The 14494-nt window shown below is 46.3% G+C and overlaps 4 protein-coding genes across 4 annotated transcripts; 2 read left to right on the top strand and 2 right to left on the bottom strand.

The window, feature by feature from the left end:
* Positions 1 to 283: 283 nt before the first annotated feature.
* Positions 284 to 873, top strand: EDB91DRAFT_1080910 (uncharacterized protein; the record flags this gene model as incomplete). The annotated part of the gene is made up of 5 exons (XM_041315307.1): positions 284 to 340; positions 408 to 467; positions 539 to 651; positions 684 to 706; positions 752 to 873. 5 exons carry the CDS (start codon positions 284 to 286, stop codon positions 871 to 873), a joined length of 375 nt encoding a protein of 124 aa, XP_041178795.1.
* A 1762-nt stretch (positions 874 to 2635) lies between these two features.
* Positions 2636 to 3785, top strand: EDB91DRAFT_1246986 (uncharacterized protein; the record flags this gene model as incomplete). Its single annotated transcript, XM_041322749.1, has 2 exons — positions 2636 to 3039; positions 3113 to 3785. 2 exons carry the CDS (start codon positions 2636 to 2638, stop codon positions 3783 to 3785), a joined length of 1077 nt encoding a protein of 358 aa, XP_041178796.1.
* Positions 3786 to 8424: 4639 nt separating this feature from the next.
* On the bottom strand, positions 8425 to 8952 carry EDB91DRAFT_1050817 (uncharacterized protein; the record flags this gene model as incomplete). Its single annotated transcript, XM_041313563.1, has 1 exon — positions 8425 to 8952. The coding sequence occupies one exon, from the start codon at positions 8950 to 8952 to the stop codon at positions 8425 to 8427; it is 528 nt and encodes a 175-aa protein (XP_041178797.1).
* Positions 8953 to 10393: 1441 nt separating this feature from the next.
* EDB91DRAFT_1246990 (uncharacterized protein) lies at positions 10394 to 14311 on the bottom strand (the record flags this gene model as incomplete). Its single annotated transcript, XM_041322750.1, has 6 exons — positions 10394 to 10918; positions 10970 to 11145; positions 11204 to 11767; positions 11819 to 13120; positions 13181 to 14141; positions 14189 to 14311. 6 exons carry the CDS (start codon positions 14309 to 14311, stop codon positions 10394 to 10396), a joined length of 3651 nt encoding a protein of 1216 aa, XP_041178798.1.
* Positions 14312 to 14494: the final 183 nt, after the last annotated feature.

Consider the following 14494-nt stretch of genomic DNA (forward strand, 5'->3'; position numbering starts at 1 on the left):
ATCTTTGGTGAGCTCATTATCTTATCCTAATGAGAAGTGCCCATTGTGCAACGCAGGAAAGTACGGCTTTGATGAAGGCGTAGCTGGACATTACTGTTCGGGTAAGAGTGATGCTGATAAAATGCTGTGCATGGCATTTCTAATTGCTTTGCCTCAGAAAGGACCTGATTAAACCAGATTGTTACTCCTTCCCAGCTCCTCAACCGGGCAGCATGCATGATCCATTCAGCAATTCATACAGCTCGGTCAGATATTATCTGTGCTGCATATTTGCACACTAAGTATGCTGAGGTGTTTGGTGCTCTTAGGGTGCCTCTTGGTCCTATTACTCAGGACAGCTGTGCGTTTTATCAGGTAATCTCAGTTTCATTCATTCTTGAAGAATATCCCATTCACTGAATCCATAGGACCATACTCTGTGCAAATTTGGTGGCATCATCGATGACCACGAGGAAGGTCCAGCCATAGTGAGTGCTTGGGTTCCAAAAAGGTTTGCAGATGCGTTGATTTGCGTGTGTCGATGCTTATAAATTTTCAGGCTGTTATCCTCCAGGTATCTTGGAGAGCTCCATTGAATTCTCCCAATCCCTATGTCAGCATCAGCATCAATAATCACAAGGAACTTGCAGGAACCAAGCATAAGCCGAGCAGGTCAGCAAATTTCATGATTTTACTTTGGTTAGCCTCACTATTACCATCCGTCTGAGTGTGTCCTCAGACAATGCTTGACGATGGCAGCTAAATGATTCAGGACAGCTTGTCAATCCAGATGCATCGCTCGACTGGGATCTTGCCAAGCTGAAGCTTGGCGCTGTAGGCGGCTTTGGGGATGACAGACAGGGCCGACTGGGACTTCTCCCCAGTCCAAGCTAGGTGCTACAAATGTAGCACCATTCAATGAAGCAAGTCTGCTGGAAACAGCTTCTGATGTCAGTCTCGACTCCTCCCCCAATACCTCTGATCATCAAATTTTACCATCCCATTCTCGCATGTTGTCCATGATACACTGGAATCTCATGAATCTGTCAATTCTTCAGCTAGTCATACCATATGTGGGCAGCCCCAGCAACGGAGAATGAGAGGAAGGAGCGCCCTCACTATTGATTGCTGATTTGTGTCGCCTAAAGCAAGCAGGGGAAGAGTATGTACATTCTGTTCCTGCTCACCCTTGTTTGTCTGCTACTTACTGGGACCACATTGATAGCAGAGAAGAGCCTTTTTGCAGCCAAAGTCCACTAGAATGACTAGAGATTGTATATGGATTGCCTGGTGCTACATCATGTATCATATGTGTGTCCAATGAGCCTCTTAATGTCATTTCCAGCCTCTTAGAACTTCCCTCCATCTTCGTGCTCATGGTTTAACATTTGTAAGTTCATTTGGAATTTTATAGTTTCAAATTGGCTTACCTGGACGCACTAACACACACCTCTAAGTCCCAGCAGGTACTCCAATTCGCGCATCTCCATCTCGAAAATCCAGCACTCCCTAGTGATCCAGAGTACCATCATCACGCGCGTTTCTTCTGACCAGACCAGAGGCCAAGGATTGGGCTGAAGTGGTTGGTCAGGGCATACATTATCTCCTTCAAAAATGTCAGAATTGTGATTACTGAATGATTTGTTACTAACAATTTGCCTTTCGGGCACTGTGAAAATCACATCCCATGGCCTTGGTGTAAGTTGCAGAAAATGTTCAAGATTCTGTAAAATATTGGTGAGTAGTAGTTGTTAGAAAATCTTTGGCATACCTGATGATCTCCATTTCTGTCTTCATTTCAATCTCTGATTCCTCTGTTAGCTCTCTTGTAGTTATTCATTCCTGTACTAGGATAGTAGATGTAAAATTAAATTTGAAGTGATTTAATGCTTATCTTCGTTTGAGTTGTCGCGTCCATAAGACACGTCCCAATTTGGATAATGGCATTTGCCGGAACAGGATGCCATAATCATGTGTCTGTGTCATGTTGGATCTGAGAGCTACAAGGGCTCACTGTTTAATGGTTATATGTACTATCCAATGTTTGTACACCAATAAGCTCTAATATTTAACTCCTCCCATTGCTATTATGTGCTACTGACTCATAATCACACTACTAGCAGGGGGTGACTTAATGTACCTTCTGAATCTCAGATGCCATGATGCAACAGAATCATGTGATTATTATTTTTCTCTTTCCAGTGTGTTGTTTCCTGGGTCCGTCTTATCCCTTTATTTGTTGTCACTTCGCACTACTCATATTGCATCTCCAATTGCTACTTCTCACTCAAGACATCCAAGTGTGTTAGGCCAGGGCATGTCCATAAAAGATGGTGTCTCAGTCCCTCAAAATAATGTGGGATCAGTAGTACGACTCAGACCAGGTTCGATTTTATTATTACTCCAAAACCATCTCTAGTTCTAACTGTTACTCTTAGCATTTGTTGTGTTTGGATTAATAGATGATGCCTTGGCCCCGTTATCTTTATCACTGGCTGCCATTCCCACTGTAAAAACCGAAGTCGTAAAGTCTTTCAGATCTGTACCTGCTACGTCTTCCAACTATGTAAATGGCAAAACCTCAGCTTCCACATCGGCCACAGGGTCATCCAACTCCAGTGCACTATCCTCAAGGGCTGCAATATCAACCACATCTATGCCTAAACCATCTAGAGCAGACATTGCAAAGCTCTTCCAGAATCCCTCACCATCATCTTCCCAGTCGTCTTTTTACACATCCTCTCCTTCCACTCTGCCATCTAATTTACCTCCACATCACCAGCCATTGTCATCTTTGTCGCAACAGCCACAGCAACCCTTGCAACCTGGCACACATTCATATTCACAGTTCGTGCCAAATAGCATGTGCCCATCGCAGCAGCCTTCTGGCACCCCACATTCCCCTGCATTCTCTCGTGCTATGCCAAACATACAAGGCCAGGGTGTTGGCCCAGGGGGTCCTGGTGGCCCAACTATCCCTGCCAGTCCCCAAATGGCTCTGCACCCACATCATGCACCTCCTGGAGGTATAGCACTACAGGTGCCCATGCAGCCCATGTTGTGAGGCAGATACTCTGTTAGTACTCCATTTTTCTAAATACCTTTACCAACCATGTTCTTAATGTGATCCAAGTATATGGGTCCATATCAACTGCAACCTTGTTTGGGGTATTATACTATGCCCTCCCAACATATGCACCAACAGCCTCACCTGCAACATGTCCCTCCTCCCCATTAACCTGGACCTCTTCCCATATCACCTTGTCCCACAGCCCTCCAATTACCTGGCACATCCACCATGGCACATGCTATCCCACACCCCCCTCATACACCTCAACCACCTCCCTTCCCTACTGCCAACACCTTCCACCGCCAACACACCTCGCCTTAACATGAACACTTGTGACTTTGTTCATGGCAGATGCTCTACATCCAAGGTTACCATCAAGAGCCAGGATGGCACAGAGGTGACCCTCAATACTCTCAGGAAGCATGGCCCCCAACCACCGACCGTTCCTATCCCACCCACATTGCCTATTGTCACCAACCAACTGCAATGTGGAAGAAAAAGGGCAGATACGACAAGCAGAGGAAGACGAGAAGGAGCACCTATGCCAGGAGGAGGAAGACTATTGCAGGAGGTAGGGCAGGTATGCATCACACTGGAAGAGGAGGAACAGAAATGGCAAGATGTTCTTGAAGCTGATGAAGCTTATGACATCATTCAGACTCCATCACCCATCAGTGAGTTTCAAGAGCCAGAGGATGGCAAAGTCTCATTTATGAGACTGTCGAGAGTTGGTTGATCTTGGTCATTTCATTATTTTTCTCTAATATGTACTCCCTTCATTACGCTGGGCCAATACTTGTATATTAACATGTATTCAACTGTGTTGTTAATCTGAGTTCAACCTTGCAATGTAGTATAGTCATGATCACCAGTATTGCACCTGGTGTCAGGGGTCTCATTGCACTGGCCTGCCATTGAGCATCCTGGTGCTTTACCATACTGTCTCTCCTTTGGCATGAAGAGTCAATGAAACTTATCCTTAAGCATCTGACATTTTTTCTGCTGGTCTTCACTTTGATGAGCACTCACTTCATCTGTGGAGGAGAATGCAACTGATCATTTACAGGACTGAGTGGTTTGACCCATCATTGTCAGAGCTGCAAGCACTGGAATAATTGGTTGAGTCTGCAGTCCCAACATTTCAAACACATATCAGCATCTACACAAGAAGCTCCTGCCCCAAAAAGAATAAAGCTTAGTGCTGCTCAGGCAAGTAGTTTCAGTACACCGTGCTATGATCCTTACTTATCTAAAGATGAACGCCATGATAACCAAGCCCTGCCTTCCCTGGCAGCTTGCTGCCCACAAACATCATAGCATCTGAGTCTTTTGATAGCCCTGCACCTCAGTCCAGCACCAGTGTTGAAGAAGCAGCTTCATCTAGCACCTTGGTGTTGGACAGGGTGGTCAGACTTGAGCTAAGGACTAGAGAGATGCCTTGCTTGGCTTGCTTGCTCTGTGCTACTGACAAGACTTACAACCTATGCTACTCTGCTGACTTAAGCCTCAGAATGAGCTGCTGGGCTTCTCCTCTCCTATGCTGCACCCTTAGGACCCCTACTCCATGCACCCCCCTAAAAAAATAACCGGTGCCACCCTCGACGCCACCTGATCTCCCTCTCTGTCTGACTCCTCTTCCTCCTCTTCTAGCTCGTCCTCTACCTCTTTTGGATCTTCATCTCCATCTCCGTGACCCATCACTTCATCTTCTGTGTCTTCGCCACTACTGTTCTTCGTTAGTCTCTCTTCATACTTCAATTGATCCTGTTCCAACTTGGTGCCTGTTCAGGGGGTGAACACCCTTAGTCTTCTTGCACTGTATTCGCCTTGGAGAATCCTGCCCTCCAGTGTTTCAAGGGTATATGAGTTGAGAGTTCTGTTTTGAACTCATCTTGGGACTGACCACTTGGGAAGGATCTTGCAGTCTGTTTTGAAGGTGTAGTTGAGGTCACTTCGGTATACTTGTACGAGTTGTCTGCACTTGAAAATGACTTCTCCTGGGGCTCATTGTAGAAGTTTTTTATCGAACACAGCTTTGTGTTTGATGGCGTGACATACGATCTTGTCGTATCCGTCAAGTCATTGTTGTTCTATGTATGCAATGTGCGATAGGGCATCTGTTGGACAGAGCATTGACAAACTCTCTTCGAGTGGAGTGGGGGGGGGGGGGGGGGGGGTGTTTACAATGAGGCTGAGTAATAATTCTTTGGGGGAGAACTTCAATGCTGGTAGTAGGCGGTTGTTGAGGGCATTTACTGCTTTGTCAAGGTGTTCTGGCCATGATTGCGGGAGTTTGTCCCATGATGCATTCTGCAGCTCATCTTCACCTAGGTTTGGTGCGCATCTGCGCTTTAGAATGTGCAGCAGCAGTTTGTTGGTCCCCTCTATGAGTCCGTTAATCCAGGGTGAATATGCTGCGACGACGTGCAGTTTGCTGTTCTGTGATGTGCAAAATGTTTTCATGTTGTTGTTGTTGTTGAAGTGCTTGCCTCCATCTGACATGAATGTCTCCGGTGGTGTGAAGCTGCTGAATATGCGTGATAGGCCATCGATGGTAGTCTTCGCACTTCCCACTGATTTGTACTTGAAGACCCAGACGTGTTGCGAGAAGGTGGCAAGATATATGCTGAGGTTGCTATATCCTCCCTTCCCTTTAGGGAGTGCAAGGTAATCGCCTATGAGGAGCTCAAATGGGTGTCTCCTAATGATTGGCTCTAGGAGGGAGTGAATGTGTGCTGTTCCAAAGTTTTTACATTTGGGGCAATCTCTCACTGCAGTTAGGATTGACACATTGAGTTTTGGGCTCCATATTTGGTCTAATAGTGTGATCTTGATCGTGTCTCTTCCCCAATGGCTGCCGTTTATGTGTTCCTTTCTGGCCAGCTCTATGGCCTCTGTTCTGGGTACACATTCAACCCTGGCTCTCACGCGGGTGGTTGAACCTCCCTTTACTCTCTGTAACTTGCCTCTGTCGATTAGGTGCTGTGATGCTCTATGGTGGGCCTGTTTGCGGTCTCGTAGTGAGGAGTTGTTCTGAATGTTCAGTATTGCATTAATGACTTCTAGAAACAGTGGTTTGTCAGTGAAATGGAGTTGCAGTGTTTCGATCTCTGGATCTGTGCTTAACACATTTAGGACGTCGTTGGTTAGTCCTGTTCGCGCCTCCAAGTCTTCGCTAACTGTCCACTTGCTACCATCTCCTTTGACTCGTGGTTGTCCTTCCCACTTGCGACTCAACCCATCTGTGACAATGTTCAGTTTCCCCAGAACATGTCATATGTCAGTGATGTTGTATGAGAGGATGCCTTCATGCCATTGCGCATGGGCTACATTTAGGGTGTTGTTGAGTAGCATGTCCTTGAGGGCATTGCAGTCTGTCTCTATTTCGATGGGTTGTCCCCAAACAATGTTCGAGAACTTGTCTAGACCGAATTTGAGCGCCATGAACTCTAATAGGTACAACTTGTAGCGTTGTTCAGCTAGTGATGTGCATTTGGAGGCGAATTCAATGGGATGTAGTTTCTCTACCCATTTCCTGGTTGGTGTTTGGGTTTGGATTTTCTGCAATAGGATGGCTGCAAACCCTTCTAGGCATCCATCCATAGTGATTATGAAGGGTGATCCATCGTACCAGGGGCCTTGGACAACTGGTCTCGAAGTTATTGCAATTTTGAGGTCTAAAAACGTGTCAGTGTGTTCTTGTTTCCAGTAAGGTTCGAGTTGGAAATTGCTCATGGCTTTTCAATATGATGTTTTGTTATATGGGGCTGTGAGCTGGACTTTGGCGATGAGGTTGCAAAGTGGGTTTTCTCGCTTTGCGTATGCTTTGATGAGGGAGCAGTAGTGGCCCGTTAGACCTAGAAATGAAATGAGGTTCAGCGCATCCTTCGGGCATTGCCAGTCAACGATGGCCGTGAGTTTTGAAAGATCTGGTTGTACTCCATTCAGTCCAACTGTACTTCCTGCAAATTCTGTCTCCATTATGCAGAGGCTGGTTTTTGTGGGGGCTATGGAGAAGTGGCATTGTTTGAAGCGATCAAAGATGGTGTTGAGTTTGGTTATCATTTCCTCAAATGTATCTGCTGAACATCCTCCATCATCCATGAATAATTCCATTAGCGAGCTGAGGAGGAGATCATGGAGATGCCTTGCTGTGGTTTCACAAAACGTGGTCGGTGCTCCTGTTATGCCCATTGGCATTCGCTTATACCAGAAGTACCCCTGGCCTTTGATGTAGAGGGCTAGGTATGGTCTCCACTTCTCCGGTACTTGGATTGCATAGAACCCTGCTGCAAAATCGAATACTGAGAGATACCTGTGCCTGCTGAGTCGTTGTTGTTTGGCCAGTATGTCCCCTTGTGGCATCAGCGCTATCTCCGTTACTTTGTTAAGCTGTGCGAAGTTTTGCATGAGTCGCCATTTTTTTGGAGCATTTTGCTTGGGTTCTGGTTCTGGAGGGTCTACTTCTTGCTCTGGGAGGTTGAAGGCCGGTTCTCGTCCTTCGGCTGTGCATTCTGTGTTGACTCGGTGTTTGATTTCGTCCCATGATAGGCCTGTTGCCTCATGAGTTTTCTGTGTGATGACCGTTGTAGCTGCGCACTTGACGAGTTCTGGTGGGGCTCGTTCGATCATGTTGGCTTCTAGCATCTCATCTATTCTGGCGCTGAGAAATTTCGACTGTTCTGGGGTAAGCGGTCGTTGGTGGGTGCACAGGTTGAAGGTTGCATTCTCTTGGATGTTGAGGTTGAGATATGCTCCTGGGATTGGAGTGATTTCTTTCAAGGATAACATGAAGTTTTTCACTCGTTTTCGTACAAAGTCTTCTAGTTGTGTGTGTTGTTCTTGTGAGAGGTCCTCACCAAAGGTAATCAATGACAGAATTTTTGCGACTCACTGCTCTCCAAGCAGCTTCTTTCCTTTCTAGACATGCTGTATCTCCCGGAGGAAGTATGCAGTTACGGCTGTTGTGTCGATGTGTTCCACACGAGAAGCATTCTCCTGAGCATATCATCACCGTCCCTGGTTTGAGCAGGTAGCCCGTTTCATGCGTGACCCATGAGTTCTCCCCCCACTTCGCATTCCATTGTACGATTTGGGCTGCGTGTGCTGTGTGGCCTGCTGTGGTACATATCTGGGTGGTGGGGGAAGGACGTGATGAGGAGCCTAACATTTGTTCTTGTTTCATCTGTTACTGTGATGGATGGTTGTGGAGTTGGCTGGTGGTTGTACGTAGGTTGTGCATTCTGGTGGTTCTGGGTTGTGGGTGTTCTCACATATCCACTGCTGCCTGGGGGTGCTGTCGGAGGGTTTGGCATGTTGATTGACATTCTGGTGAGTTGGTTTTGGAGTGCATCTACTGGGTTGGGTACTGGTGCTCATTGTCGGATGCGAGCTAGGTCTATCCTGAGGGCATTGAGCTCCTGTGCTTGCCGGTTATGTTGTTCCTGTTTCTCTACCAATCTATTCCCCTTCAGCTCCGTAACTGCCTTTGTGAATTCCGTCCAGTCCCTGTATTCTTCGTCCTTGAGTAGGTCCTTGATGATGTCTGGTAACATGCTGTGCACTTGCCAGATCATCGATGTACTTTGTGCGATTTCCACATTCATGGCTAATTGCAATGTCTTCACTGCCCATGCTATGTGCATCCAGCATTCTCGGTCGTATAGTGTTGTCTTCTTCCCAACTTCCATACTCTGCAGGGTGTGATCTAAAAGCTCCTTTTCATACTCTGCATTCGTCTTTTCTGCTATTTTGATTGGTGGCCAACGTGCTTCAAACACTGTAACAAGTGTGGTCCATGTAGCTTTGCTTGTGGCTGGGATGTTCTTGAACCATGTTTCAGCTTGGGAGCTGGTGCCTAGGTAATCTCCAAATGTGTCTAGTTTATTGGTGCTCACAGTCATGGACTGTTGTCTCATTGTGCAGTTGAATGACTTCAGGAAATCTGCTGGGTTCTCTGATGCATGGCCATTGCCATGGAAGATCTGCAGTGTTTCTGCAGGCATGTCACTCTTAGTTTGTGCAATTGCAAAGAACGTGGCTAAGTCATAGTCTGGTGCTGCAGGTATTGGCTTGAGTGGCTTGATTTTTATGTAGTGTGGTAGTGGTTGGAAATCGAGTGGAGGTAGCTGGAGGTCCAATTCTGGGACGTCTAACTCAGGGAATGGGATGTTATTCTGGTCTTCATCTTCAGGACTGCTGAGGGGTGAGCTATCCAAATGATGTGGTGTGTTATGTGAAGACGATTCTGGCATGTCGAGTGGGGAGGAAGCAGTGGATGTTTCTGTTGACCAATTCAACCAGTTGGTTTTTGAGCGGATGATGGTTATCGCAAATCCTGTTGGTGCTCTGGGTCTTAGGCTGCTAGGCATCAGTTTCCGATGGAAGTCCACATAAATAGTTGGGATGAAATACAGCCCTTTTTTAATGTATGCAGGTGTTTTAAGAACACCTGCTGTCTAGCTTGGCCTTTTGGGTGTAATGCGACGTAATTAAGCTGTTCTTGCTTGTGATAGGGTTGTTGGTGTTTCTGAGTTGAGGGTTCTGCATTCTCTGATTGGCTGGTTGAGGACAAAGACTGCGACTAAAACTGTGACTAAAACTGCGGCCAAATGCTAATGCTGAGATGAACGTGGGTTGGTTCAAATTTGCTCTGTTCACCATGATGGACAGGGTGGTTGGACTCGAGCTAAGGACTAGAGAGATGCCTTGCTTGGCTTGCTTGCTCTGTGCTACTGACAAGACCTACAACCTATGCTACTCTGCTGACTTAAGCCTTGGAATGAGCTGCTGGGCTTCTCCTCTCCTATGCTGCGCCCTTAGGACCCCTACTCCAGCATCCAACACGGATTGCACATCCACTCACACTCCAGACTTGGAGATGCAGCAGGAATGTCATGGTGGAGCTGGTCTTCGCTCTACTAGACCATGTCGACCAAGAGGTGTGCGAATTTGCAATATACGACATACACCTGTCGCAATTTCAGAGCCCCCCCCCACCCCTCTGTCACAGTGACAGTAACACCAATATATCCATATATGGTAAGTATTTTCAATCACTTTGATCTGGGCAAAGGTCAAGGACAAGGCAAAAACAACGGTTGATTGCAAGGGAACAGCGCAAGTACACGACAACTGGAACTACTGTAGCTTTGAACGCATGTTGTAGACTACGTACAAACTAATAGAAAGCATTTTCCTGAAACAATAGAGACATAGTGAGCAATATGAGAGAGCACATGTGATAGCGATAGAAAATGAATGCAAACGAAGAGAACATCAAGCAAGTGAGGTGGTAGGCTGCTGAAGTAAAGTATGAGCGGTACGAGAGCGTTTGGCAGGCTTCTAGCTAGTAGAAGCGGTCATAGAGCATTTGACAGGATGGGAACTTGATGTGGGGACATTCTCCTTGTCTAACCCAGACGAAACATTCGGCGGGGTGATCCAGCGCTCTTTTGGGATGTGCACAGTGCTCTGTTCAAGGTCTGTCAGCATCATATCATTCTGGATGCTCACAGGCAGCTTGACACCCTCTGATCTGTGTCCAGGAACCAAATATTCATCATGCGCTGTCATAACATGCTCGAGCATGTTGTAGCGCCAGATAGTGTCAACAGCGAGAACAGGCGCCTTTCGTGAAGATCTCCCAGGCTCTGGGGGGAGTACCGGATGGCACATTGTGCACTTGAGAGGGAGGTTTCGGCAAGGCTTGTTCTTTGATCTGTTGTCGACAACTCCATATTTGAAGATGTGCTTATACATACACTCAGTCTCCCAGGTAGGTGCACCACTCATGGTCACTGTAATTGTGATGGCACACTCGGCCCGTTCTGAATGACCACAGAACCCGCACAGATAAGTCTCTCCGACCTAGTATTGAGAATAATCAGCATTGTGAAAAACATCATTAAAATTATGTACCTGTTCCTTCATACTAATGACCTCGGGTGTGTTGCACAAAGCATGAAGGATGTGTTGACCTACATGACAGTGCATATCTGGTACTCTGGCTTTGCACAGTGGACATGTCGCGACACACTCTCCTTTCAATGCTGTTAGCAGGCTGTTTGCCTCGACCGAGAAAACCACAACAGTCCCTGAGACACAATATTATCATTAGAAACAATGTGCATCATTGAAGTAAGCAAGACATACCATCAGAGAACTGATATGGGAAAGACTTTACATCTAATGGCATGACTGATGCGATAGACCTGAGTGATAGCTTCATTTGAGTGGTTTTTGCCCAGATGAGATCGCAGGCAGCTTGCATGGCATCTCGAGGGATCTGCCACATGCTCTGGCCACCATTGACTTGAGAAAATGCATCGCTGTTGATGTCTTCATGTATGCGAAGGAAAGTCGGTTCAGGATTCATGGGTTCCACGAGAGGACCCAGAACAGTGACAATGATGACATGCGCCATAGAGTCAGATGTTCCTTGTATAACTGATTGAGCAGTGATGTATCCCCCATCCCACAAAAACATCTGAGCGGCATCAAGTGAAGTGTCAGTTGGAATGACACTGAGGAGCTGTCCTGTGATTTTCACAGTAGAGCACAAAGATGTCATGATAGTTACGTTGATTGACGTGCGAGATACACCATTAAGGCTAGCCAACGTAGAGCGAAGGACACCAATGGAAAGGTTATGACCAGAGTGAAGGATTGTAAGAAAAATATCCCTGACAAGGAATAAATTCCTGTCTGTGATATGTCCTGCAGACATGTCAATTCATTTGTTCACCTTTGTATAGCCTTCCCAGACACGTTCAAGCCGATTGAGTGACTTTGAAATGAAGTCTTTGTTGATGACTAGTCGACATATAGTCTGCTTGTGGATCCAGCATCCATTATATAACACGTAGTCATCTGGGTGTATCCCAAGTCCATGCGGCAATGATGGGGAAAGTGCATCTGCAGGAGGGGGTTCACTGGAAGACGCGGAAGGAGCATCAGCAGGAGACTGGTTGATCAGCACCTCTTGAAATGTCAGCATGATCTCTTCTTCTTCTTCATGTCTGTTAGACTCGTCTAGCTGAAGCATATTGCCATCCTCATTTGACAAGATGGTCTCCAAACGTTGTGAGGGTGGTGAGCTCGTGACAGGTGGTGGAAGTTCTGGTACATGGCTAGGGTCTTTGAGTTCCTCCTCTGTTGTAATGCCAAAGTATTTGTTCTGTCCAAATGGATGCATCATGTCGATGTTAGGGTTATTGAAGTGATCGGTGAAGGAATAATGAACTGGATCAAGCTGTGATGTAATAAGAATGGAGAGTGCCAAATCACAACCATTGCGCCATGCCAGTGGGAGATCACATCTGTTCACAGCAATATCCCCCTTCCAGATATCACAATTGATGTAATCAACTCCCTCATAGCGTGTAAGTTTGAGATGCCAATGACCTGGATCAAGCTCGGGATGACGTTTAAAAACACCGTCGATATCCTTTGCAGCACCAAGTCGATCAATAGCCTGAGCATAAGAGCATGCAGAGTTGTGTCCCCCAATCATATGTGTATGACCGAAGAGGATCTCGAGGGGGTCATCTCTGACATCACCAAGGTAAAAGCGAGCACGCAGGTCCAGTGACTGTTGCTTGGCTAGAGAGAAGCAAGCATTCTTCACCACAGTTTGAGTGTCATAATAAAGCTGATAGGACATGAATGAGTGCCAATGAGCATGAAAAAATGCAGAAGCCAGGTGCGCATAATGACTGAGGTATTGGAATTGCTTGGACAGACAGAGAGAGACATTAATAAAGGGAGCAAGAATTGATTCAAGCAGCGCACTGAGGAGAGAAATTGAAATAAGGTCGGCACGAGTGTCGACTTCGAGGGAAAACGAGTCATTCAAGACATGGCACTGAGATTGTGAGAACTTGATGATAGCAAGCATAAGTTTGACAGCACGAGGGACATCTTGGGGGTTGTCAGGGTGAAGGAGTTTTGTTACTGCTGCTTCGTCATAGGCGGGCAACCACACCAGATACTGTGTGAGCATCATTGAATTGATCACATGGCCATTGTTCAGGACCATTCCCCCAGGTGCCCAAATAAGCATACAAATGCCTAAATTTAATTAAATAAATGTTAGTTGTTATGACATTCATAACAGAAAGAAGCACTTACATTTGAAAACATGCTTGAAGTCAAAATCAAGCATGATTTCCCTGTCGCTGGTGAATAGATTGAGTCCCTGCAAGTTGACGAGCGTGCCATACAAAGGTGATTCAGGAGGTAGTGGAAAATTGATGAATAACTTATGACCAGCAGCATGCCTAGTCGCGTCACCATCTGTCGCTAATGACCAGATAGGGCTGATGGACTTAGACGTGCCAGTCCTGTTCCAGCTACCAATGGCGTGAGCAAGTATGTGTTCCATATCAGAAGCATCTTCATTCTTCCATGTAGGCGCTGCTAGAATGGGATAAATCTTGTCTTCACCAAAGCAAGAGGCACTGATCACTGTGAGTTCCTTCCCAAGGTGAAGTTCACCATCATGAATCTTTTGCGCAATGTGCACGGTGGACTTGTATGTGTGGAGGACAGGTTTGACAGTATGGGAATGCTTCCGGCAAAGTCCCCCGATCTTGTTATACTTACTAAAATGAACTGCCATCTCCTCAAGGGCAATTTCATCAATCATCAGACTGACACCCCACAATGAAGCGAGTGACAAGTGTGCATGTGTGGTCATGACGACATTCCAAATATTCTGGTCAAACTTCTCATCTTGTATAGGACCGATGGTTGGCACAATTGAGGTGAAGGTCGATTTGGAACGGAGGGTATAGAGAGATGGGACGCCAAGTACTTGATTCATCGAGAACAGGAGCTGCCGCCCACCAAGCCTTAAAATAAGAATTGCAATGTCGAAGTCACTGGTGTCATAACCTCGAGGGGAGTATGCACCCTCAAGAGCATCCTCAAGCTTGTTAATGATTTCCTGCATGCTGGAACCATGACGTAGAGTGACATTGATGATTTGGTGGATCCGGGGGATATCTTTTTCAGATATGGCCATAAGGAGACGACTGTAGTCGTCTAGTTGGGTGAGGGAGTGCATATATTTGCAGGAATTATTGAGTTCCTATTCCGTGTCAGTTAAAATACTTATCAGAGGCTATGTAAATGTACCTGCAATTTTAGCTGCTTGATTTGTTCGGCATATGTCTTCATGATATCTTGCAAGTGTCCGAGGCTGAGATACTTGTAATTAGTGTGGTGCTTTGGATCCTGGGCTATTTCGGAAAGGTGCATTATGTGTCTGTGCACATCAGAACACTCATTGTACAATGAGCCCTGGAAATGTGTATGGGTGCAATACTTTGATTGAGCATGCAGAGCGCTCAGCTGCATGCTGTCGATGGTGAAAGGCAAAGTGTCTGGGCCACTGTGATACTGGCCCCAGGGGAAAAGCATGTGGAATGGACGTAGGTCGTC

Source organism: Suillus paluster (genome assembly GCF_016628075.1).
Source record: "Suillus paluster strain FC165 chromosome Unknown EDB91scaffold_17, whole genome shotgun sequence".
Lineage (NCBI taxonomy): Eukaryota > Fungi > Basidiomycota > Agaricomycetes > Boletales > Suillaceae > Suillus > Suillus paluster.